The following is a 27,604-nucleotide window of genomic DNA, read 5'->3' as shown; positions in this document are numbered from 1 at the left end:
CGTGTGTTGAATGCTCTGCTCAAAAATGTATGTGATTTAGAAATACTAGAATCATAAAACACTCTGGAATTTGCCCCTCTGAACAGTGGCGTAAAAATCATTTTGGTTTTAAGTGGTACCGGATGGACTTTGGTATTTAGAACTTTGGCAGTCGTTTTCGCATGCATTTGGCCCAGTTGTGCTTGTCAGGATTTGTGTGAAAGTAGACAGTTAGAATAGGTATGGGGGATATAGCAGAAGCACTTGTAGAATTACTCCGAAATGAGTGCCTTGCCCGGGGTTTCAATGGCATTAAAGGTTTGAGCGTGGTATTTCGGGCCATGGACATAGACTATTCCAAGAGAATAACTTTTGATGAACTTAAGGAGGGAATTAAAAAATTCGGACTTAGAATACCGGACAATTACGTACATCAACTGTTTGTAGCTTTTGACATAAACAAAAGTGGTGAGATTGACTTCTGCGAATTCATGTACAAACTACGACCTCCCCTCAATAAATGTAGGAAGGACGTTATTAATGAAGCATTTGATCGTTTGGATGCAAACAGTGACGGATCTATTAGCATTGAGGATCTAAAGGGTAAGTATCCTCACTTCCAGACAGATAATTCTGCTTACAATTAGAACTTTATGCAGACATAATATTCAAACCAGTCATTGGAAATAATACCATTTGTTAACACGTACATGTTATATATTAATTATACAAGTTCTTGTATAAAATAATCATGCAGTAACAATTAGCCATCAGTTGATCTTTGATACACTGGAATCGTAAACAGCTCAGGGGAAACCTCTAACCTTGTATTGATAGTCACTAAGCCTTGCCTGTGCCGGCTCCAAGATTAATTTCAGGACCTTATGGAAAGCGAACGTGTTACCTCTGCGCTATTTAGTACTTGATTTTGTATCCTATCTATGGCAGTTTAAAAGCAACTGAAATTGAAAATTTACTGTAACTGAGTGTAAATGTTAACAGGTTTACGGATGATGTGCGTAGTGTCTGTCTTCCGTATTATCTGCGTTGGAGTTGACTTTGAAATAACATTAGTCAGCTATACAATGCATACAACAATCTGGTAACTATAGAAACATGCTTCCAGTCATTCAAATTGGGATCACAAAGCAACTTCTCCAAGTTTAAATTTGACAACGTAAAATGGCTATACTGTTAAAGTATTTTGAAGATATCAAAGTTATGTGATATTGGGAATCAAAGGGATACTGCACACATACAGCACAATGATTTTTCTTTTTTTAAGGGGAGGGTCATGTATGCGATTTGTTACAATCAACAACATTCCTAGCATACCCTCCAAATGTTATTTCTATCTGACAATAACGTGAAAGAAATAGCTGACACATTTACTAATATCCAAGTCATGAAAGAAAAATATTTGAAAAATATTCAGTCACCATGTTGTACATTTCCTCCAAGTTATTTCAATCCATTCATTGTTTATGACTTATCTTCGATACAAGATGCGTCCTTTTTCAGACTGATAGCTGACATTTATTATAAAAGAGAATACATACACCTGACTGGAATCTAATGATATTGATGATCAATGGTAAATATTTGTCGCACATATGCAAATGTCATAGTAACTACAACAAGCTCCGATAGTAAAGTATCCACTGATTGTAATATGGAAGATAATATGTCTGCTTGAAGTCAGAGTACTTTTGAAACAAATTAATTTTATATGACCTTCTTGCTCATTACACCATATAGTTTGGCTTTATCACTTCTTGGTCATTACAGTGTATATTACACTATATATTTTGGCCATACGACTTCTTGGTCACTGCAACATATATTTTGACCATATGACTTCATGGTCATTACAACATATATTCTTGGCCATATGAGTTCTTGGTCATTGCACCATATATTTTAGTAATTACACCTTATAGTTTGGCCATAGGACTTCTTGGTCATTACACCATATATTTTTGCCATATGACTTCTTGGTCATTACACCATATATTTTGTCAGTTACACATTATATTTTGGCCATATGACTTCTTGGTTATTACACCATATATTTTGTCAGTTACACCTTATAGTTTGTCCGTATGACTTTTTGGTCATTACACCATATATTTTGTCAGGTACACATTATATTTTGGCCATATGACTTCTTGGTTATTACACCATATATTTTGTCAGTTACGCCTTATAGTTTGTCCGTATGACTTTTTGGTCATTACACCATATATTTTGTCAGTTACACATTATATTTTGGCCATATGACTTCTTGGTTATTACACCATATATTTTGTCAGTTACGCCTTATAGTTTGTCCGTATGACTTTTTGGTCATTACACCATATATTTTGTCAGTTACACATTATATTTTGGCCATATGACTTCTTGGTTATTACACCATATATTTTGTCAGTTACACCTTATAGTTTGTCCGTATGACTTTTTGGTCATTACACCATATATTTTGTCAATTATACCTTATAGTCTGGCCATATGACTTCTTAGTCATTACACCATATATTTTGACCATATGACTTCCAATGAGATTAGCAGGAACTATACATTGCAATTAATTTTAAGTGATTACAGTATTGTAAATACAAAATAAGTAAACAAAAAAATTTATCAGCTGCCACTTAAACATCCAATTTAACTTGTTGTAGTTTCGAAAACTTTACCAGAAAATGACAATGTAAAAAAAAAAACAAAAAAAAAAAAACACAACCCCATAAATATATATGAGATCACAGGCACAGGTGTCTTTACATCATAAAGAGAGGCCCCGAGTGGCCCAGTGGTCTAAAGCGCTCACCGTTCCAGATCACTGCCATCTCACCTCTGTCTGGTTCGAGTCCAAGGCTGGGCTAGGGTGGGTATGTGGGAAAGCCTGCCAGTAGCTTCTCGTGGGTCGGTGGTAGAACCCTGGGTTTTCCAGGGTTCTTTCTCCACCAGTTATACTGGCTGCCATGTATAGCCTATCTTGTGCTGAAAATGGCGTTAAACCCTAGAACAACAACAACAACAACATCATAATGATCGTGTATTACACATGTTAGCGGGGCCCCGAGTGGCCGAGTGGTCTAAAGCGTTCTTCGTTACGGATCACTGCCATCTCACCGCTGTCTGCGTGGGTTCGAGTCTCGGATTCGGCTAATGTGGGTATGTGAGAAAGCTTGCCAGTAGCTTCTCGTGGGTCGGTGGTTCTTTCCCGGGTTTTCCCGGGTTCTTCCTCCACCATTAATACTGGCCGCCATGTATAGCCAATCGCGTGCTGAAAAATGGCGTTAAACCCAACAACAACAACAACAACACATGTTAGCACCAGTCCAACCGTCATACATATAACACATACCATATTGCTATTTTATGCTGAATCTTCATATTCTTAACAAAACATAAACTGCTGTAGTATACCTGAGTTTGTGGGTATGTACGGACGGATGTATTAATTAACTGATGATGAGACAGTTGATTCAATCATATGCACACACCAGTCCATATCCCATCATGACTAAGCACACATCACCAAAAAACGATGCAACTAAGTCAGTGTTATATGCATTCGTGTGTAGCGAGTACGAAGAGCAGATTAGAATTCCGGAGTAAGGACCGGATGGTTCCTTTCCTGTATAACAAGACAGAGTGACCTACTCCGTTATTCAAGATTAATATATATATATATATATATATATATATATATATATATATATATATATATATATATATATATATATATATATATATATATATATATATGCAAAACTAGTATCTAACTTGCCTGAGCGCTTTCGACTCTTAATGAGTCTTTTTCAAAGAAAAATACAAAACAGTTGAAGTTGAAATAAACTATTCGAAATATAATACAATTAAAGGTTTAATTCCTGTAGAAATAGTCATGTAAAGTTTTCAAACACAATGGTTTTGTCTGTTTTATTTGTTTGTCTTGTCTATGTTTTGTATTTGCCTTTGAAAAGATACTAGTTTTGCACTGTTCGTTGTCAGTTTATTGCATTTATCTTAATCAATCCCTGACACACACGTAATCCCTTGCTGGATCCAGTGCACTGAAAAGGGCTGTTATTCGCCATACAATATATATATATATATATATATATATATATATATATATATATATATATATATATATATATATATATATATATATATATATATATATATATATGTGTGTGTGTGTGTGTGTGTGTGTGTGTGTGTGTGTGTGTGTGTACTATACTGCGTTTCTAAGTTTATAGTTAGGTAAATATTCATACTTATCTATCTGAAAATATATGTACTGAAGGGATTTAACTTTTGTGAGTCATATTTACACAAAGCCAATGTGTGTTAATAAAAGGCTAACTATAACGATTTAAGTGGACCCAAAAATGGGAGGGGAGGGATGCTATTTCCACTGACGTTCTAGATGTGCTAAATTGCGATCAGACGCAAGGCCAAGGCTGGTGACACCATGACTGGCGTTCTAAATATGGCGGCAAAAAGAAGAACGGTGTTGGCCTCCCCTTCAACGAGCCTCCAGACGCTGCGTAAACAATATGTAGATGCTGCAGTTAACATCTTAGACGAATACGTTGCCCCCAAAATGAGAGAAAGCTCTACAAGGCTGCCAAGAGCATCAATGGTCCCTAGAATATGGGTAAGAATATAATCATGTCCATAGCAGACCTGGCGGCCCCTCAAGATGCTGCGTCAAAATCATATTAAGACCATTACACCAACAATTAAGTTGGTGTGGATCCAACTATTCAGGGATCTCGAAATAATAATGCGAATAAAATAGTGGAGTCAGCTAATCATACTGAGGTTAAAGACATCGTAACCAAAAACTATGTTGATGTTTAAGATCGCGAGCTGGCTCTTTCTAGTGTGGTCAAAGTTGACAATACAATGTGGGGTCCACTAAGCATGAACAAGAACAGAATCGTGAATATGGGAGGAACTTGTTGGTCTAAAAGACGCAAACACCAATGCATAGGTTGATAGGCTTTATTTGAGCCCCCCCCCCCCCCCGGCACAATATGCACCACACTATTTAAAAAAGCTAATATTATAGTGGACGTAAGAAAGCACGCCGCTTCTCTTTTTAACGGATTTGGCTAGTTTCTCTGGTTGGCTTGAAAAGGCGTTTGGCCTGATCTTGCTTGTTCCAGAGGCAGTCACAGAATAACCACTATATATGGCCCTTACATTTCCATGTGCACGGAATGTGATGGGACCCAGCCTTCACCATACCGTTTTACGGTTTCACCGAGTGTCGTGTGGACACCTGATGGTAGTTTGATGTTTTACTTTTCAGCGCGCAGATAAGACCTCATCTCAGACTCACATATACTAACTTCAGCTTCTGCTAAGGTAAGGTCTGTTGGTGATCGATATTTTTATGTACTAGCTCTCGATATTCCATGCTCCGATGGTGCTCATGGGGTTCTCGAATATGTTTCATTGCTTAATGATGACGATATAAAGATGTCTGTCTTCGTATCAAAATGTATCCCTCGCTCCACAGCGTGACTCCCGAGGACAGCCTCCAAAACTTTACGCTTGAAAAAGATTGGCAATGTCAATGCTCATCACAAAGAGGAGATTGAGGAACGACGTTTCCTTTGCAAAACAATATGGACGAATGGTCAACATTGTTGATGGTATAACGGTGGCGTCAAGCACTGTAGTCATATACATCTGTTTGTGGGTATGGGGGTGTTTGCTAAAATGACAGCTGCTACTCTCTCATTTCCTCTGAACGATGTATCACTCGTGTTGAGGCTATCTTGCTGGTTGGGAATTTATCGTCTGACGTCTCCGTGCGAAGGTCCCCAAAGAATGATCAGGTTCAGAGTGTAATCTGAATTCCATCGCAAACTTAGTCTCACAGACCCTACTGGATGCCTCCCTATCCATGGATGAGTTCGCGCTCATTTTGGACGAGATAACAGCTATACGACCCTTAAGAATGACATCAGAGTTTTTGCCGCAAAGCGCATGTAACTGTGGCTATCAGCGATGCCGAAAAATGCGCTCCTGATCCTGCGTCGTTTTGATGGCCACGCGTATCTCACCAAAATGGTATGCGTGTCTATCCCATAGGATGCATCATCTATTCTTACTCTAGCCTGCCCAACCTCCCGGATGTAATTCCGATCGCTCCTCCTGCCTATGAACTTTAGCTGGTAAGGTCGATGCATTTCTTATCTGGCCCATTTCGCACGAATCCTCAAGACTATCAACACGCTCAATAAATTCTTCTTCAGAGACGCTAAAGAAACGTTCACGCAGAGTAACAATGGAAGGAGGGGGGATGGAATATCGCCATCGTAAATGATAAGTGTTGAGTAGTTCTATATAGTCCTCAGGTTTGTCACAATTAAACTTAATGCTTTCATCGCTAGACGACTTCTTCCATACGCTGTCTTTCCGCTGACGCTTTAGACTGGACATAAAGGTAACACACATACCCCTCACATCTCTAATAGGTGTATTGGTGATAGTTGCCCACCAGATGCTATGCGACCATGACCGTCAGAGGCCTGTCGAGACCCACCTTCCAACCAAGGGCTCACGGGATGTAGAAAAATATTGCTGCTCCGTGACTTAGGGGGCGCTTGCCAGTTATTATGTACTTTTGAGAGAGTGGTGTATGAAAGTTGAAGTTGTTTGCATTTGAAACATGCACAGTGGAGAGAATGTTAGCATACCTCTATGCTGCTTTGATGTAATGTGGCTGACATTTCTTTGGACATTGTACTTATGGAAAGTGTACATGATCTAAGCACACCGGTAACTAAAATGACTGCTCCCTTATGCTAAAAAATCAGCCTGAATTAGTCTAAAGTACATTATCTTTGGCGCCTATTAAAATAGGGAAAATTAATTTTGCCCAACTAGACAATTCCAGCTTCTGAAAGTGCAATGGATGAATTACTACATATATAAAATGCAAAAAAAGTTATCGGTTCTTTTTTTTAATTCAATTTACCTCTTAAGTCCAGGAAGTGAAAATGACCAAGAGGAACTAGCAGTTTTTGAAAAGATGCTTATTTGGAGTAAGGCCAAGTTGTATACTCTATAACCCATATTACACCCATCAATCATACACCAAAATAAAGGGAGTTAAAGGTTCTTTGAACATTACCTAAGATATATAATGTCTTTTTTTTAAATAGCCAGTATAACCAGTGAGGAAACCCGTGGAAATTCTTTCTCTTTAAAATTCTACCCCTATGCAAAATACGAAACTGTAGAGCGCCACCTTAGCAAATTGCTATTTTGTTCGTCTTAAATCCCCACATAACTACTACTGAAACATAAGGAGTTCTGTTTTTTCTTATCTTTTCCATAGTAACAAGGTGGGATGTTTTTATTTCGTCTCGAAATTGTCCCTCTCTTTCCAATACTCATGAACTAAATCAGGATTTTGCTCAGTGGGCTAAATTGATGAACTCGACCTAACCCGTAATCACTTCCTCTTCCCCCGCCCTACCGCTCTTATCAATGTCTTCCTTTAGTTTAATGCGGTAAAATTGAGCCACAAAACCGAACAACTTTTTAACTTCTCATATCAGTAATACTTACTTTGAACGTCGTCATCTACTTTGCATAGTAGCCATGTATTATGATAATATAATACGTGAACGTCTGCACTAAACTACACGTTATATTAAAATTTCGTACCAAGTCAAGTATTGACAGATTGGTTGTATGTATGTATGTATGTAGGTAGATAGGTAGGTAGGTAGGTATATAGGTATGTAGGTATGTATGTAGCCCCGAGTGGCCGAGTGGTCTAAAACGCTCACCGTTACGGATCACTGCCATCTCACCTCTGTCTGCGTGGATTCGAGTCTCTGGTTCGGCTAGTGTGGGTATGTGAGAAAGCTTGCAAGTAGTTTCTCGTGGGTCATTCGTTCTTTCCGGTGTTTTCCTGTTGTTGTTGTTGTTTTTTTTTTTTTTTTTGTTCTTCCTCTACCATTTATATTGGCCGCCATGTATAACCTATCTTGTGCTGAAAAATGGCGTTAAACCCTGTAACAACAACATGCATGTATATATATAATTTTCGACTGGAGGCCTACCTACCTACCAATATGTATGTATGTATGTATGTATATATATATATATATATATATATATATATATATATATATATATATATATATATATATATATATATATATATATCATGGCCTCCAGTCGAAATTTAAGTCAATTAATTTTAAAATCTGAATTTGTGAGATTTTAAAGTTGCATCACTGCACTTAGATATTTTTCATTGATTCCATTATGTTAAGATATTTCGTTCTAATATCATACAAAATTTGTTATTGTTCATTTTTTGTTTGTGTGCAATGTTGGCAAAATGACTCAATTATAAAGTGTGGTGCAACGACCCAGCTCGACCGAGTGTGGTAGAATAGGATCGCCACCATCTGTCAAATTACGTGAGGCAACGGGTTTTACAGATGTATCGCATTTCTTTTTTCAACGATATGCTCAATATCAACTGCTAAGAGAGAGAGAGAGAGAGAGAGAGAGAGAGAGAGAGAGAATAAAAAAGTGGTGTAAACGAGACAACATAGCCGAATAAGTAAATTTTACAGTGCGTTTGAAGGACCCAATATTCGGCTGGAAGTGGTACAATCGGATTGCATCGTGTCAGCATCTGTCAGATTATCTTAAGAAACGTTTAATTTTGTATTGCACATCTTTAACAATGACGTGATCAATATAATAAATGATAACAGGGAGAAAAACACTTTGTTTAGGGTGTCCATTGCTTGACAACTATCTCGTTTCTGTTTTTCACCCAATGTTAACTACTAATATTGAAGTCGGAGGCCTTTGAGATAGTGGACGTTGGAACATTTTTGTCACGAAGTTAAACTGGTGTGACTACCGTCAGCTGTACATTACAATTTTGATTTAGTAAGAAAAACAAAGAAACCGTAAGAAGCAAACTTCATTTGTTTATCTCGTCATGCCATAATTAAGTTTGTCTCAAGCTCAAGTGGTCCCCCCCAAAAAAAAATAAACCAAAAAAAAAAAAAAACAACAAAAACAACTGTTATAATATATGAATAAAATACAGAAGTCTTATTTTTTTTACAAATTATATTTTTTTATATTATAAACTGATAAATTATCTTATCAATGTGATAAATTTGGTTCAGGTATCTCTATAAATAAAAAGTATCTTGGTATGGTACCACTTTTAATCTAAAAATACGTAATTGTAATAACAGTGTTATGTAAACGTCGTGCGAAAAAATTATAATAAAATAACATTTTTGACATATTTTAAAAAAAGAAACATTTGTATGTTTTTATGCAATAACAATACATCTGTTCAAATTTTGCTTTAGCTAACTTTTCAATACAAATATCATTGGTTCGTGCAATTAATAAGCTCCTGTGAATAAGAACTGAGGATGTAAGTAATACGCCTCAGCAATCATTGAGTCTGTCTGTAATGCACCTCATTAATTATGGAGGATGTAAGAAACGCACCTCAGTAATAACTGTATTGAAATAATCAGATTCTTGAGGCCTTCTTGAATTTCACTGATAAATACAAGGCCAAGTGAATAAATGTTCCGCATAAATAACGAGAATACCTCAGTCCATAAATATGAGCTGAAAGCAAAGATACCATCTGATTATTGTTTGATTTCTGACTCGAAGATGTGAACATGATAGGCACCAATACCTTAGTAAGTATTTAAAACAAATATAATTTATGCATTTATAACTGTCAATTAACAGGCATGCGCAGAGTGCCAGTTTGTTCGGCATATCTGCATCCATAGAAAATCTGTGTTTTGAGAACATCTCTCATCAGAGAACCTTATTAATGTGAATGAACAGTGCTTACCCAAATGACGAACGGCAAGTCTCTGAGATACAAATACGTAAGGTGCTCTTAAATTTGCACGTGAATGGTTGAAAAATATAATAAAAGAGATCAACTACGATCCATACGCCTATTTTGTATTTAACTCTCCTGTCCAAAATGATGACATCCACCTCTACCCCACCCTACCCCACACCCTCCACTTAAATATTGCTCTTACTTTCCCAAAAATCCTCATTGGACTGTTTGGATAAATATCAGGTACATCGTTTGACGCTAGCACTCGCCCGTTGCTACATCCCTTGATGCAAGCATTGACCTGGTCGTTTTCATACTTTTTTTTCTGGTTTACAAACTTCTGTTAACCTTTACAAGAAATTTTGGACTCTCGTTAAGTTAAATTAGTGTCAACTAATGTCAGCACTTGAATCATTGAAACATACTGCATTTTCTTGAATTGTGGATAACTCCTATGTACAATGATCGCCACTTGTATAGTATTCAAAAATAATAATACATCATGCGGCAACTGCTTCTTTCAAGTGACTGTTATGTTCCCTCGGTGCTAATCAATAGACAGAAAATTCTTTCTTCTCTGAGTAATTCATTTCTAACTCTGAAATACGCATATATATAATAATCCATGGTTTAAGAACACTTAGAAATCACCACAAAAAGGTTATGTAAAGATTTGCAAACGCCTTTAAAATTGTAAAGTAGTACCCATCTCCTTTGATGAGAACTGTATGATAATTATAACCCTCTCTCGTAACTGTATTGGAGGCTATATTTGGATGGGCGCACAGCCTGACACTGATGAACATACATACAAGGAGCAATCTGCTTTTAACTGCACGTGACTCGTCACATTCTTACCATGAGAAATGTGTATTTGAAACTAGACAATAGTTTCAAAGGCATCGCACAATGGACAGTTTTTGGAATACGATATTTATCAAAACATAATTTTAAAAAATCTTATGTTCATTAAAACTAATAGGACCGTGGAAGGTTTGGATTAATTTATTGTGACACTGTTTTTTTCTGATTACAGTTGTACTTACTGCTCGAGTACTGCACAAGGGAAAACAACTTGGACATTGTCAGTTGCAAGGATTTTACTCCAGTAATGACAAGAAAGTGTTTCTTATGTCTGTCAAAATGTTCCCAGTAAAGAGCAGAATAGTGTACCAGTCAATAATGATAAAAAACAGAGTGTGTGTCCGACATTATTGGACTTTCGCACATTGATGCAACATGAAGTTATGGTATGATAGCAGACTATTGTACCCGACTCTCCCGAAGCAAAGAAAAAAAGCAGTGTATAAGATAAGGATATATTTTTTTTAATCGATAATATATAATGTCCTCTTTCCGCTTTCTGTGCATACATAGTATGTAGAACTGGTGTGACTACGGGAGATGTTGAAAGCAGAAGTTTTAGATCAAAATTAATGCTCTCAAACGAAACTAACAAAATAATTTGCTTAAAATAGATTAACTTATTTACTCAATGGACATCTTCACTCAGACATTGATTTTACATTGTCTCTACAAATACATCGGACACATTATTGGGTCGGCGGCTCGATATAATTATAGCAGCTAAAATTATGGGCGACACTTTGTTTTAGAAAGTTTCATAAATTTTACTTTAAGTTTATTCTTTTTTGTCCGATTCAAAATGTCGAAAAATTGTGAAGTCAAGATTGTGTTCAAGAACGAAATTTGTGTTAAAAGAAGGACAGTTTAGACGTTCTTAGGAGTTTCTACATTTAGAAACAGAGCAAGATTGTAAGTAGTAAGGTCACATGTATAGTCTGAGACACAGAGAGCATGTAGACCTGAAAATGATTTCACGTAAATTTTTGTGGTAATAGAAAACTGTTTAAAGCTGTCGCCCATTGAATGACATCGTTTTAATATACTGTAATGTGTTTCGTGAGGAGTAAAGACGTTTTCATCCACAATATTTAGAGCTATAGATAAAGCAAGACGTATGTTTTGTACTGGTATCATGCGGGTGATTGAGTGTTACCAAGTGAGCGTTTACACGAGTCCTCTCTCTGTCTCTGTCTCTCTCTCTCTCTCTCTCTCTCTCTCTCTGTGCAATGTATGTCAGCCACTCTGTCTCTTGTAGGTCAGTTTCCTAGATACTGTTGTGTGTATGGCCATGCGATTTCATGCATGCATTCATATTATCACTTTTGTTAACACAACAAAAAGTAAATTCAGTTTATAATAACCTACATTTCTTTTTACACTGCCTATGCCAAGTTTGTCGATTATGTGCTGACCTTCTAATTTGTATTTAGTCATGAACGCAAAAGATAACAATGTGTCATTTGATCTGAATGTATGTTTCATGCAATATTCAGGTCGTGTCTTCTGTGATACTTTTCTCAGCATGTTTTTTATTATTTTTATTAATGTTTTCCTAATTTCATGGTGTTTGTTTTTGTAATAATATTATTATGTTTTTTTTTTTATCTTATAGGTGTTGTATAATGTTGTAAAGCGCTTAGAGCTTGTAAAGATTAGGCGCTATGCAAAGTCCTCATTATTATTATTATTATTTACAGAAATACCAATTTTGTTCTTGTACATGTAATCTTTGACGTTGCCGTAATATCCGTGTTTAATGCGCACCCAGCTGTGAGAAGCGTCGACAAACATCTGCTGTCACATATCGTACTAGCAGATTATGATCCACGCTGATTGCTTAAAATTATAGATCAATTAGTGAAGATTATTTATCCATAATGGTTACTGAACGACGTTAGCTATCAGCTAGAAAACACGATATCCGAGTGAAGTCCGATCACCTAAATTACAGTAACACTATCTTGAAATAAGCATTGTACTCCACAATTTTTTTAATAAAAAAGTTAAATAAGTGCCATGATATATAAAATACACATAGTATTATCATACAGGTTTGATAATTTGTAATCCGTACTTAGCGGGTAAACGACACCCATCGCCTTGCCTGCACACACCAATCCATATACCATCATGACTAACGCACATTATCAAAGCACAATGATGCTACAGAATCGGTGTCGACATGGTAATTAATTTTCATCTATTTACTTAGTCATTCCGGATTCCTGCGATAGAAATCAAGGTATATAGAATTAATTATTGAGAATTACAATTATACGCCAAACAGACCGGAAAGTGCTATCCATGGATTCGATAGGAGAATGGTAGAATTAACGTAATATTTGATACAAGTAATACATTAACACAGGTTAGAGGTTTTTAATTCGTATTCTACGGTTCCGTTTAGTGCGTGTCGACAGTAGAGTTGGAGCGGCAAGGGTGGTCAAACAGGCAATATGGCAAATTTATCGATCGGTCTCCATTTTCTCCCCCAAGCAGGTACGTATGTGGCTTCAGTTTCACTGTTGGGCCTCTGAAACAAACAGGAGATCTCAGAATCTTTTTCTTGTTCGACGACAAGTGATTGTCGTTTGTCACCCTGAATAGAATAAAGAGAACGAGTAGTTAAATTGGATCATTATGATCAAAACACTTTCATTGATCCAAACGAGGAGTAAAAGTGACTTCATTAAAAGCCTGATCAATACATGTGTCCGTTTAATGAGTGATTTCCTGATCAACACCATTCTCAAGAGCTTTCTTTGACATAGCTTTAGTCGTTGCTCAAGCTGGGTATAAACCAGGGCTTTCATTTTTAATAGGACTGACTTTCTGATCAAAACAAGGCCTGTCAGTTGCACGTGAATTAATCAAAACCTTACCTCCAGCTAGGCCATTGACTATTAATCAACGAATACCCTCGCTTGATTAAAGACTACACTGTTCCGACTGTCACGGGACCTGAGACTACGTTTGATGATAACTGTACACAACAGAGACGAACATTAACAAAGCCCTACTCTACTCACTGAATAAGCACACTCTCATTAAATGAACACTTCTCAGAAAAAGGCAAAGTACCTGATATTAAAAGACTCTGAGAAACTTCCGTGTCTCATAAAATTTTAATAGAGATAGGATTGGCTGAATCATACAGGAGTGATATAGAACCGTTCGACATGATTGGTTCATAATTCTCCATAATAAAATCAGACTGTTGTTTGTTTGACCCAATAAATGTATTGCTTTCAATACATGACCGTAAACTTGGCCTCTCAGGAATCAGAAATAGCATGTTCTTTCTTCTTGCAATAGGTATACTTAGGAGACCATAAGAACTTCTAATCAGTCTTGTCAGAAACTTGATTTCTAAAAGTTGTGCCAGTTTGAGGTTTGGGAGTGCTCGTATTAGACTGAAATAGTTTCTTTACCAGAAGACTGCTTAGTGGAAAAATTATTGACGAAAGAAACGTTATGAGCTAAGGAATACTCGTCAGCTGTACGAGCAGCATTTTCTAAAGTTTCGACCTCATGCTCATAAAGTAAATCTTAACGTCACTATGGACGCAGTTCTTGAACTCTTCAACTGATATGAGTTGTCTGAGATTTTCGAAGTCTTGACCAGCTATCTTGGCTAAGAACCATCCCTCAAATGTCTGCCCTTTTTCTCTTGCAAATTCGACATGGGTTTGTCCACTTTTTCATAGCTACTAAACTTTTGTAGATAAGTCTCAGGTATGCATAACCCTTCAAGATGCATTTCTGAAACCAGATCATAATCAGTACTTTACTGTACTGACAGGGAGGTGTAGATGTCAGGAGCTTTGCTCTCCAATAGTGCACTTTGTAACGACAGAGTCCAATGCTCTCTTCGCCATTTAAAAATTTCAGCAATTTTTGTCAAAATGAGGAAAATATTTATCTACTTCTTTTTCCTTAAAAGGGGTACTAATCTAATATTTTTAGTTACATCAAAACTTGAATTTGTGTGTAAAGTGGATGATTGTTTTTCACTTGATAGCTCCAATCTAATTTGAAATTCCCTTTCTTTCTTTTCTCTTTCTCTTTTCATCTGCAATTGCATTTGCACTTGTTGCTCTCTCTCCTCTTTCTCCATTTGCATGTTTTTCTTTTTTCTGTAACTGCATTTGTTTCCCTCTCCTCTTTCTGCAACTGCATTTTCCTTTCTCTTTTCTCTTTATCTAACTACATTTGTCTTTCTTGAAGCTGAAGCTTTCTGAACTAAATTTCTTTCTTGTATTTTAATTTCTTAACTTGAAAGTTGGAGCCAAATGGAAACTGACTAAACAAAATCAAAATGCTTTTATCCAGAAATTCATTTCCAGCAATATTGGACCAAAATAGTTATTCTTATTTCTTGCTTCGTTAAAGAAGCATTTCCCTAAGACGATCCTATTTTCCGGCAAGCTGGTGCAATTCACCCTTTAAATGAAGTCAAACTGTTCATGGGTAGAACTTTAAATTAAGTTCTCCATTATAGATTGCATTGTAAAAGCTTGTTGGTTTCACTTAAAATTCTAAAATGTGCAATAAAACCTGGGACTAAGAAATTCCAAAACAAATTGAATTTACATTTCAAAAACAAAGTTTTCTGAAATATTTTAGAGAAATTCGTATCCCAAGGACGAGCCCCTAATTTTCTGTTACGAGCCTATGCTCTTAAGATAAGCAACAGAAAAGAGGGAAAATCAACAAGCTTTGTAAAAGTCAACAAATAATTTATTCCCTAGAATACAAAGTGTAAATAAAAAGAACTCTTGGTATTGCGAATTAGATCCCAAAATAATCTTGGAATTATAGACCCAAGTCATACAAATAAAAAAGTTCTGAATAAACTTTAGTGGAAATCCAAACTAAGTCCAACTCTGAAAGTATTGATATGCATGTGAAGGCTCGTAAAGTGTTGATGTGCCAACATATTTTTTGTTGGATCATAATAACACAGTCCAATAATTAAATCCGTATTTGAAATTTAACTGTAAATTCAAGTCTTTATTTCCGAGAATGTCTTCAGAGCACTTTTGTATTTCCAGAGAAGAAATAATTTGAATAATGCCAAGTCAGATACTATACACGACAATGATAACTTACTCAGAGGATAAAGCACGAATAACAAACTTTCGGCGAAAAAAACATGATATGACAAACGAACACAAAAACAAAACCCAAGATGAGGATCAAAAGTTCATTGTTCTAGAAAGAGCTTAGTTAGAATAATAAGGTCGCTCATCAAAATCACAATAAAACATACAACACTCATCATGTAATCTAGCTATTGTAATTCGGTTGAATTAAGCTTTTTCATTGACGTTTCTTTTTTTTTTGGTGGGGGGGGGGAGGGAGATATAAGCCCGCTGGTTGCAAAAGAATTTTTTTTAACAAGCTTAGTGGTTTATTTTATTATCGGTCATTTTTAAAACACTATGACTTTTTACTGGCGCCATTTGATTTCATTACTTTTCCTTCGCATGAATGCAACGCTTGAGACCATTCTAGTGTTACATGTTGTATTGTGACGTGTCATATTCTTGTGTTACACGTTGCATTGTGACATGGCAGTCTTGTGTTACGCGTTGCATTGTGTCATGTCTCAGTATTGTGTTACACGTTGTGATGTGATGTGATGTGATTTTGGATTTTTAACGTAGCTTTAACAATTTTTCAGTCATATCGCTACGATGTCTGCATTGTGGAAGTTTATAGTGATGTCTAGCACTGGGGCATCATGCCGCAGACATGTAGCATGATGTCCCATCCAGTCACATTATCCTGACACATTATCCTAACACTAACCTCTTAATGCTGAGCGGCAAGCGAGGCAGCTGTTAGTACCATTTTTGTAAGTCTTTGGTATGACTCGGCCGAGGATCGAACCCACGACCTCCCGCATCCGAGGCAGACGCTCTAACCACTAGGCCACCGGAGCGGTGTTGCGCGTGATATTGTGACATGTCTTATAAAGACATGTATATAAACATGCTTTTTATCAGAGGCAACTAAACCTCTACAGAACAAATTTAGTAGGGAATGAATAAAACTTTGTATTCCGGTTTGTTTTTTTTCCTCTCCGTTAACTAGGTTTCTCACTTTTCAGCTATGAATGAGATGTGCTTAGGTGTCATCTTATAAAAGAGTCTGCGTTGATGTGGCTTGACAAAACATCAGTAGTCAGTCAAAATGTCTTCATATCTATTACAATTACCACAACAACAACAACAACAACTGTATATATTTGTGTTCATTGTTGGCTTATTTTACTCTTTATCTGCAGGTCACATGCTCTGATTAATTTAATTGTACGAGACTCACTTTCATGTAAATTTCACATAAGAGTTCGATAATTTCTTTCGGTTTTCAGAGTAGAGGAGCTTTGGTGTATTATATTAAGGTTATTCTAATTAAACAAGGAAAACATGAGAAGGAATTATTCGGTTTCAAGAATATTTCGGCATACTGACCTATCTTGAGAGGTTTCATTGTACAAGAATAAATATAAAAAAGTACTTTAAAGGTGTACGTAAAGAAGCTACATTATTTAAAAAGCAAAACAAAACATCCCTATATTAATTAAATATGCGGAGATTATCAATTAATATTCAATACGATATCGACTCATACATTTTTTTAAGACAAAAATATCATTACGTTAATTAAATACTCGCACGATGCTTGCAAGGTCTGAAATAACGGTCATGCGGCGACTGTCAATTAATATCCAATACGTTATCGACCCATGTTTTTTTTTGAAAACTAGGTTTCTGATTGCAGCATTAAGTAAATATGAAAAATCAGGAAATGGTATTATATTGATTAAAGTGTTACTGACTGTATTACCTGTGTAATTCCTCTTTGTTTTGTTGTCATGGACACCCCGAAGCTTTCATGCTACTAAAGAACTTATAATCAATCACATGAATAAACTTTCGTGTTTACGTACTATATCCTTTGCTGGACCAATATATATAAAGTTACAGAGGAGGCAACTCACTTAAAGTGGAAACATGTATGGACTCATGTAATCAATAACAAACACAGACCAACAGAGCGTAACCCAAAGCCATCGTGTGTAAAGCTCATTTGCTGAGGAAACTCGTTCTATCTCCTCTTTTCGAAATTGAAGAAGATGGAGGATCGTGTCAATAGAATTATTACTATTATGAGAAAGAAGTGCCTTGCTGATAATTGTGGCGGTATTAAGAAACTCTCTGTCATTTTTCGACACATGGACACGGATTATTCAAGGACACTTGCATATGATGAATTTAAGACGGGTATTTGTTCATCGGGGTTGACGATTTCAAAGGAAGAGTTTCATCACTTATTCCGAAGATTTGATAAAGATCGGAGCAACGAGATAGACTTTTACGAGTTTCTTCACGAATTACGTCCACCGATGTGTCAAGAAAGATGCGAAGTCATAAACGAAGCTTTTGATAAGTTAGACGTCAACAAAGATGGTGTGATTGAATTGTCCGATCTTCAAGGTAAATATATTTCCCAATACAAGATAATCAAGTTTCGGTACGTCTTTCGTCAAATCTGATTTCTGATTGGTAGGGTTCTATTTACGATATCACGATATTTTAAATGTTTTCTTCCATCCTAGGGTCCGGTGACCTAGAGGTTAGAGCGTCCGCCTTGGAAGCGGGAGGTCGTGGGTTCGATCCCCGGCCGTGTCACACCAAAGACTTACAAAATTGGTAGTAACAGCTGCCTCGCTTGGCGCTCAGCATTAAGAGGTTAGTGTTAGGAATAGTCGGCCTGGTGTCAGGATAATGTAACTGGGTGGGGCATCATGCCGCAGACAGTGTTAGACATCACTATAAACTGCCACATTGCAGACATCGTATCGATATGACTGAAAAATTGTTAAAGCTACGTTAAAAATACACACACACACACACACACCTTCCTAGGGGGGCCCCGAGTGGCCGAGTGGTCTAAAGCGCTCACCGTTACGGATCACTGCCGTCTCACCTCTGTCTGCAGGCGTTCGAGTTTCGGGCTGGGTCAATGTGGGTATGTGGGAACGGTGGTTCTTTCTGGGGCTTTTCCCGGGTTCATCCTCCACCATTTATACTGGACGTCATGCATAGCCTATCTTGTGCTGAAAAATGGCGTTAAACCCTACAACAACAACAACAACAATAATAAATTCCTCCCATTCGATGCGGCGAATAGATAGGTCTTTACAACGTACATAATATATACCCGCCACTACTTCTACAGAAGTTTAAAACCAGTTTTACTTAATTAACCATCATACGCGTGTTGAATTGTTTTACCAAAGACCTTAATAATATTTGGAAAGTTATTTAAATGTATAATAGAATAAGTCCCGCAGAGTAAGGTCCCAAACCTGATTGCATGAAGGATAAAGACGGACTTTTCACCTCAGTCAAGTCACAAATGTTACAACTATTTGGTCTTAAACTAAGTAATAAAAAAGAACGAAAACCAAGTTTAGTAAAATGTAAAAAGAACCCACAGTATGGTAAATTAAATTTCAAATAATCCTAAAAGTTCTGTCACAAGTCTAAAAGTACAGAGTACTGCGAATGAATTTCAGTGGTGTTCACAATGAATTCTAATATAAAATGTGCTGATGCATCAATAGCTTGGAGTACTGTTCTTCTTCTCAAAGTAATCACGTCAATACTCATTTTTATGAAGATAGGTCTTTCAATCGTAATTTTACAGTGTTTTATATACAATAAGGATACCCGTACCCATGGACTATGAGGAGAAAATAATGTTTAAAGGGAGAAACAAAGGTATATATATATATATATATATATATATATATATATATATATATATATATATATATATATATATATATATGCGTTAAGCTGATAACGAACAGCACGAAACTAGTATCTAGCTAGCCTGAGCGCTTTCGACTCTTTAATGAGTTTTTTTCAAAGGCAAATACAAAACACAGACATGACAAACAAATAAAACACAAAAACGGTTATGTTTGCGAAACGTTAAGTAGCTGTTTCTACAGGAATTCAACCTTTTAACTCTATTATGTGTCAACTAGTTTATTTCAGTTTGTTGCTGATACTGGAAAATATTTGTATTGACTTAGAAATTTATGAGCCATAACAACGTCTGTTATTTTATGTAAATTTATGTAAGCGCAAATTATATACCCGAAATTTCATTGTCATAGTAGTCACAGGCTATTAAGCAAATTTAGAGAATTATTTAAAAGAAAATGAGTCGGCTGCAAAGATAATTTTATATGTGCATGGTTGTCTATTTCTAGTCTTCTTGGTTTAAACCGCTTGGTTTCAATACTCTAAGACGGCGTATAAAGTAAGATTCCTTTTCTTTCCTGGTTTTGGGACTCCATTTGGGGTTGTGAGCAATTGCAATAAGTGTTATATTACTAAAAGTGTGGCCAGGGGAGGAGAAGTGTTCTGCGACAGGGCTTCTGTACAGCTTCTTTGTCATCTAATCAGATCTCTGAAGGTTGATCCTTTTGTGTAGCTTTTCAGTTTCTCCGACATACTGAAGGTTACACTTTCTGTGATATAACACTCATTGCAATTGCTCACAAGTAATTTTCATATCGATTTAATGCATGTATCACTCGATCTAACAACGTTTAAAGTTTGCTAGGCCATCCGGTAAGCGGCTACGCTTTGCCACCACCATGTTGGCCTCTTGTGATGCTAGATAGGTTTTCATTTCATTCCTTCCATGTAAGGAAATATATGGATATCGAGCTGACTTTGAAAATAAAAGTCTACTAGACGAATCTAATCCACTGGACATTTGGATTGACTGGCATATATGTTTATTCCAAGCAATATTCTGGTTAGAACTCGATAAATTTACCTCACGATCAGTTTAGTTACGACTCAATTATGTAACACTGGACAACAAATTTTTACAAAAGTCATGTTACTGAAATAAAATTAGTCAATTCTTATCAATTTTTATGTGCTGAACACGAATATGACAGTCAAATTGCAAAATTGGCTCTAGTTTTTTTGTAATCTGCAAGAAATTAATGTTTACATAACGAAATGCATTCCAATAGTAAAAGGTCAACTGTAATAGCCTACCTATAAAAAATCAAGTCATTGACTACATCTTAGATTTCTTCGCCTGTCTCTTGTACAGCTGTTCGGGAGCATCTCTGAGGAGTGTCCAGTAGTAGTCAGCCAGCATTGTAGTGGACCATTTTCCCTGGTATCTTTGTTCCATTGTTGCGATATCTTGATGAAAACGTTCGCCGTGTTCATCACTAACAATACCACAGTTGCTAGGAAAGAAATCCAAATGGGAATGAAGGAAGTGAATCTTTAGAGACATATTGCAGCCAAGTTTCTTATACTTCATCAACATGTCTTCTGCTAGTTCCTTATAGTTTTCTGCCCTAACATTTCCGAGGAAGTTTGTAGAAACTAGGCGAAAAGCATTCCATGCTTGTTTCGCGTCACCTTCCAGCAAGTTGTTGAACCGGTCATCTTTGAAAAGCTCTCGAATCTGAGGACCCACAAAAACTCCCTCTTTAATCTTTGCTTCGCTGAGTCGAGGGAATTTTTCATGCAGGTATCGGAATGCTGGCAAAGTCCGGTCAATGGCTTTCACGAAGTTCTTCATCAAACCTAGTTTGATGTGAAGGGGTGGTAGCAAGATTTTCTGAGCCTCAACCAGAGCTGGGTGTTGGATATTCTTCTCTCCAATGGCTACATTCTGCCTGTGAGTCCATTCCTTCCTCATGTAGTGCATTTCCCTTGCTCGGCTATCCCACTCGCATAAGAAACACATGTATTTTGTATATCCTTGCTGCAGTCCCATTAAAAGGGCAACTACCTTCAAATCACCACAGAGGTGCCAGCTGTACTTGTTATACTCAATGGAATTCAGTAGCTGCCTTAAGTTATCGTATGTCTCTTTCATGTGGACAGCATACGCTACTGGAATAGATGGAAGAATGTTTCCATTGTGCAAAAGCACAGCCTTGAGACTCAGTTTCGAAGAGTCCACAAATAGTCTCCATTCTTGTGGGTCATGAGTGATTTTTAAAGCATTCATGAGGCCCTCAATATCGGAACAGAATATCAGATTACTTTCCTTTCTGAAGAAAGGCTCCAATTGCTGGTGGCGCTTTCGATATGCAGTAATTGTGACATCTTCTTCTAGAAGATTCCATTGTTGGAGTCTTGATCCTAGCAATTCTGCCTTGTTCTTTGATAAGTCCAAATCACGAATCAGGTCATTTAGTTCTTCCTGTGTTATTCTGTGTGGGGTTGATGATGCACCACAGTGAAAATCTGGATCACTGCATGCTGATGGACCAGGAGAAGAACAGGTCGACTCACCTTTGTCTTCGTCAGATGAATCAAGAGAATATTCTGCTGGAGGTTCTGGAATAGGAAGTCCCTCACCATGTGGAACTGGTCTCAATGCAGACGGAATGTTTGGGTAGACTATTCTCGACTTCTTTCGCTTCGTTATTCCGCCGGAAAGAGGAGGAACCAAGCAGAAGTAACAGTCATTTAGGTGGTTGCTTGGCTCTCTCCACACCATTGGGACTGCAAACGGCATTGATGACCTTTTGCAATTCAACCACTGTGAAAGCTGTGTTGTACATGTAGCACAGCATATATGCGGAGCCCAAGGCTTGTCTTGGTCACCAACCTTGCAGCCGAAGTAAAGATGATATGCCTTCTTCACTTGAGAATTGATACTTTTCTTCTGGTTGGCAAATGTCACTTCCCCACAAATATAGCAAAAATTGTCTGCGGTATTAACACACTTTCGAGGCATTACTGTTCTTTATTGTACGTAAATGGATAAAATAATAAGTTTTATGTAACAGTAGCTTGAACTGTCTCGCACAACGTCTAAAATATTTTAAATGCTGAACCTATCTGATTGGGCTTTATATAGTACACTGCTTACGTCAGCTTCAGCAGCCGCCTGGCATTAGTATAATAGGCCTACACATGTATAGTACACTGCTGACGTCAACTTACTTCAGCAGCCGCATGGCATTAGTATTGCATTGCATCAGAAAATGATGCAATCAACTGTGGATGATGTGAGCATGATGGTATTATGCAATGTTACATCATTATTCCGGATGTTGCTGCAGTCCTACTGGAGAAATTTACACAGTGAAACATAGAAAATGAGGTATATGAATATCTTCAAAACGAGAGCCAATACAAATTTTTCACGGTTATATTCGTGTTCGGCACACCAAAATACTACAGATTAGGGCCTTTTCAAGTCAGTAATGATTTCACTGTTGACCAGTGTAATTGTTTCGGGCGTCAAGTGGTGACAGAAAATTCTCGGGTTTTTCCCGACTTTTATCAATATTTGCGAAATTCAAGGACATTTCACAGTCGGGAAAATTTTTTTTAATCATTTCTCCCGACTTTTTCCCGATTTCCCGGTAGCGTGGGAACCCTGTATATAGGATTATAATGGTTAGGTTTGCTCGATGGCTCCAACCTTCGGAAAGCGAGGTTGATCCCAAAATAGTATAATGATAGTATGTTCGCTTTCTCTTCATGAAGGTCTATAGAAAACTGACAAATGCACCCTTCAGTTTCTATAGAAAATTGCCTCTTGCAGGCCCGTGGTTTCTATAGGAAATTGCTTTGCAAACGATTACATTCACAGGAAGCTGCTGTAATTTAAAATGTAAAGGGAAAGATATTGATCTCATTCTCTCTCTCTCTCTCTCTCTCTCTCTCTCTCTCTCTCTCTCTCTCTTTATATATTTGGAATAGAAAGCTTCACTTTGCCTGATTGACCCGACTTTCGGAAGAGATCCGATAACATTGTCATTGTCATTGCTACCGGCAGTCAGTTCAGAATGCATCCCAGTGTGTGTTTGAGAGAGAGAGAGAGAGAGAGAGAGAGCGTTTTCACAGCGGTTCTGTCCTTTTCTGCTCCATGCAGGCCTGTCGTTTCCATAGAATATTGCATTCATTTAAAATTAATGTGGGAAATATATTAATCTCTCTCTCTCTCTCTCAAAATCTGAGACCTTGTAAATGATACGATATGACCTGGAATATATATGAAAATAATGAGACTTGTTATTTATAAAAAACTACGATCCGCGTAATCCACTATAACTATTTTACTTGTAATATTGTCCATAAAATATATCCGCTCGTTTTCTATTCAGGTTTTAATTTACCGACTTCCACCACAGTCCACTATCATCTGTACTTATAAATAAACCAATCTCTGAATAACACAAGATTTCCATACTGCTATAAATCGTCGTCGTTTTAACCGTCTGTGCAGGCGTGTTGCACATTTGGGTCACTACTGTGCAGGTTATACGTCTGAATCACTACTTTACAGGCTTGTTGTACGTTTGATCACTACTGCATATGTTTGTTGTAGTCTGGAGCACTACTGTATAGGCTTGTACATTTGGATCACCTTTGTCCAGTGTTATTTAATTGTCAGTGTTATTCAATACTAAGGAAGCCATCAATAAAAAAGACAGCTAGATGAAGAAATGTACCTCGAACCACTCATTTATAGTTGATTGGCTTATCTATAAATGGTTGGCTCATTTGATGACATTATCAAAATAGGTCATTGATCTAAATAAATTTTACTGTTAGCTATTTGTCACAAAAGATCCTAGGATCTCCAACATAACAAAAAAAAAAACAAAACCCGACCTCATGCAGTCACGTTTTGATTCAGAGTCAAGTATTTAGTGAGGGGTCAATTGACATCAACATTGATGTCAGAGGTGGGGGAGGGGAATAAACTCTTAACGGTGAACTGCATTCGTGGTTTCTGTACCCTGTTAAAATGCAACACGCGAAGCGACTAAAATGCAAACTCCGACAGCTCACGTTCATAGCAAGGCGAGAGTACTTGCATGTTGTACTGCCTACACTTAACGTAGACAGCCAACTATAAGGCATGCTATTCTATTTATATTTGTATGTATGTCTAAACAACTTGAATATTTAAAAAAAAAGTAAAATGTTAATCCGTGCAAGCAGACTGCGTGTAAAATGCAATGAATGTTACCTGTGCAGCAGCGAGACTTCGCATCATTTGTGTAAAATTAGCGATTGTTAAACATACCAATGGTGAAGACATTTAAACCTGTCATATTCCCTGTTTTATTTCGGTGAGATAACTTTTGTTCTATGATATTATAGGTTTAATTCGTATATGATCAAAATTATACGATATTAATGACGGTAGAGCATCCATCTAGAGTTGGGCTTTCCCAGATTGGAGTCCGCGACCGGACCCATATTTATCTCCCTTATAAAATCAAGGTTGCCAGCATCCCTCTGCCTAGAAGGCATCCTGCATCCTGATTTCACCACAGCCCTGTCATGAATATTTGATTAAAGTTGACTGAGTGTAATTTTCGACCTTAGGTAGATGCAGTTTAATTTTTTCTACAATGTTTTATAAAAGTGGGTGTATGTTTTTTTTAAACAGGTCGAGTACGGTGGTAAAGAAATATTTACTGACCTCGAACATGTCCGACATCTTCGCTAGGAATGGATAGGTTAACATAGATAGGTTAACGTATCGGAACCATGGTTAGCAAAGCAACTAAATTCGAAGACAATGATAAGCGGCTTTCCTAAATTTTCGATTTCTTGTTTCAGTTGTTTATGCTTCCAACATCAAACAACACCCCAAGATCTTGTCAGGAGAATGGACGGAGAAGAAAGCTTTGAAACAATTCTTGGACACGATTGACTCCCCTGATTGCCCGGATGGAAAGGTCACGCGGGAAGAGTTTATGAACTATTACTCCGGGGTCAGCTCCATGGTAGACGATGACGCCTACTTTGATCTTACAATGCGCAGTTGTTTTGCGCTTCCACCCAAGGGTACAACCTATTAGCAATGAAAGTTTTTGAAAGCTAGATCAATATAATATTTAAAAGGACTACATGTATTTAAACTAGCAATTTTTGTTGTCATGATCATTTTTGTATCCATGTACTGAATTATGGTTCTTTTATGTGCTGTATAATTTATTTCGCCTTTACTTGTTCAAAACTACAAGGAATGATTGCTGTTCCAGTATTCCCCATTCCCATGAGGCCGAACTAAGAAAATCAGAATTTAATCTCCATTAAAATGTACAATAATTCCACTTTTGAAACTGAAGAGACATCATAGATAAAAATGGTGTAATCAAATGTGGACCTGCAGTTTGTCGGATCTTTTTTGAAAGCAGCTCCTATATATATGTGCCTTTACTGACAAACATTCGCAATCGTAGCGTAAGTTTCTACCAAATTATATGGTGACATTTTCGAAACAAAACCATTAACTTTAATAAGTGCTAATGCGTAGCCGTGATTGCTCTGGCGATTGGTCAAGTCAAAAGGTCAAGCACTGAATGGATCAAAGATACACAGCTTAGTCATTTATTGCGATGATTATGTCCTTGTGCACCCGATATCTAAAGTTTACTTTCTAAAAATATCTTCGATATTTTCAGGTTGGCAATATTGAATGTTGAAGATTTAGCATTAAATATAACTAAATATAGACAAACATGTTATAGTTTTCCACAAAGAGTTTTGTATTCTCTTCGACACCTTTTCCAAGAATAACAGATTCTCAGAGTACAGTTTTAAAACTAATGAATTATTTTTGTAAAATACATTTTACTATTGTTACTTTTTTTTTTTTATAAAGGTCCAATAATTTTCTAAAGTATCATAAAATTTAAGTTTGAAGAGAAAGTTTTATAAATTTAGTGAAACCATATCCAGCCCCATGCAGATATTCAAATACTGTGGAAAAATTATTCATTAATAATTAATATTGATTCTGCAGTGTTTTCCTCTGTAGGACACCCACGTGGCCGCTAACCAAATGGATCCAGAACGGCCAACACATAGTCTGAGTAAAAAATGTTCGTTCTGTGTATTCTCAAAACATTTCACGCCAAAAGTCCACGAACTTTGATCCGTTGACCTTGACAGTCTATAATTTTCTCCAACTTGGGTCCTTCGAATAGACTTACCAAATTTCCGTGACCTTCGTTCACTGAAAACTGATTTGGAGTTTTGAGTTTGCGCTTGAGATTTTTGCTAAAATATTTCGAGAGTACGGCAACGATTTCAAGCCAATAGTATTGAGTTTGATCTACTTGCTTATTTAATAACACCAGACCTGGGTCTATGGCGTTTTCATATGGGTGCGTTTATATTACCGTACAGCCGTACTAATGCCCACTTACTTATGTGGGCCCTTACAATGTATATGTGCAACCATGCAAATTCACATTTGCTAACGTGGACCCGTTTAATGTACATGTGCAGGCATACTGATTCACACTTACTTATGTGGGCCCTTACAATGTATATGTGCAACCATACAAATCCACACTTACTTATGAGGGCCTTTACAGTGTACATGTACAACCAAACCAATCCACACTAATTTATGTGGGCCCTTACAGTTTACATGTGCAGCCATACAAATCCACACTTACTTATCGGGGGGGGGGGGGGTACAATGTACATGTGCAGGCATACTGATTCACACTTACTGTTTGCGGACCACTACAATACAGCTGTACAGCTTTAGCAATCCACACTTACTGTATGTGTGCCACTGCATGTATAGTGAATACTTGTTTTCTTTCTTTCTTGACATTTTTTATTTTATTACCAAAAGAAAGTGCCTTACGGTTTTTACCTTAACAAAATCAATTACTGTAAGACTTCTTAAATCGATTTCTTTAAATAAAATCAAACAAAAAAAAAAATATACATAAAGCCATTATCTATGTTGTATGTCGAAAAATGTAATTTGCACTTAATAAATATTCCACGCTGGCTACAA

General features: G+C 36.9%; 1 protein-coding gene across 3 annotated transcripts; it reads left to right on the top strand.

The window, feature by feature from the left end:
- Positions 1 to 27,604, top strand: LOC149802883 (calcyphosin-like protein). 3 transcript variants are annotated; one of them, XM_089952339.1, is made up of 3 exons: positions 1 to 582; positions 10,911 to 10,982; positions 25,402 to 27,604. In XM_089952339.1, exons 1-3 carry the CDS (start codon positions 222 to 224, stop codon positions 25,641 to 25,643), a joined length of 675 nt encoding a protein of 224 aa, XP_089808465.1. In that variant the 5' UTR covers positions 1 to 221; the 3' UTR covers positions 25,644 to 27,604. The 3 variants fall into 3 exon arrangements, with proteins under 3 accessions (XP_089808465.1, XP_089808466.1, XP_089808467.1); XM_089952340.1 differs by lacking the exon at positions 10,911 to 10,982 and having other exon boundaries at positions 2 to 582; XM_089952341.1 differs by lacking the exons at positions 1 to 582; positions 10,911 to 10,982 and adding an exon at positions 17,713 to 18,246.

The sequence above is a fragment of the Sinohyriopsis cumingii genome, chromosome 3 (genome assembly GCF_028554795.1).
Source record: "Sinohyriopsis cumingii isolate HCF-2022 chromosome 3, ASM2855479v2, whole genome shotgun sequence".
NCBI classification, from domain to species: domain Eukaryota; kingdom Metazoa; phylum Mollusca; class Bivalvia; order Unionida; family Unionidae; genus Sinohyriopsis; species Sinohyriopsis cumingii.
The sequence above is the reverse complement of the archived record's forward strand: the minus strand, read 5'-3'. Positions and strand labels throughout refer to the sequence as shown.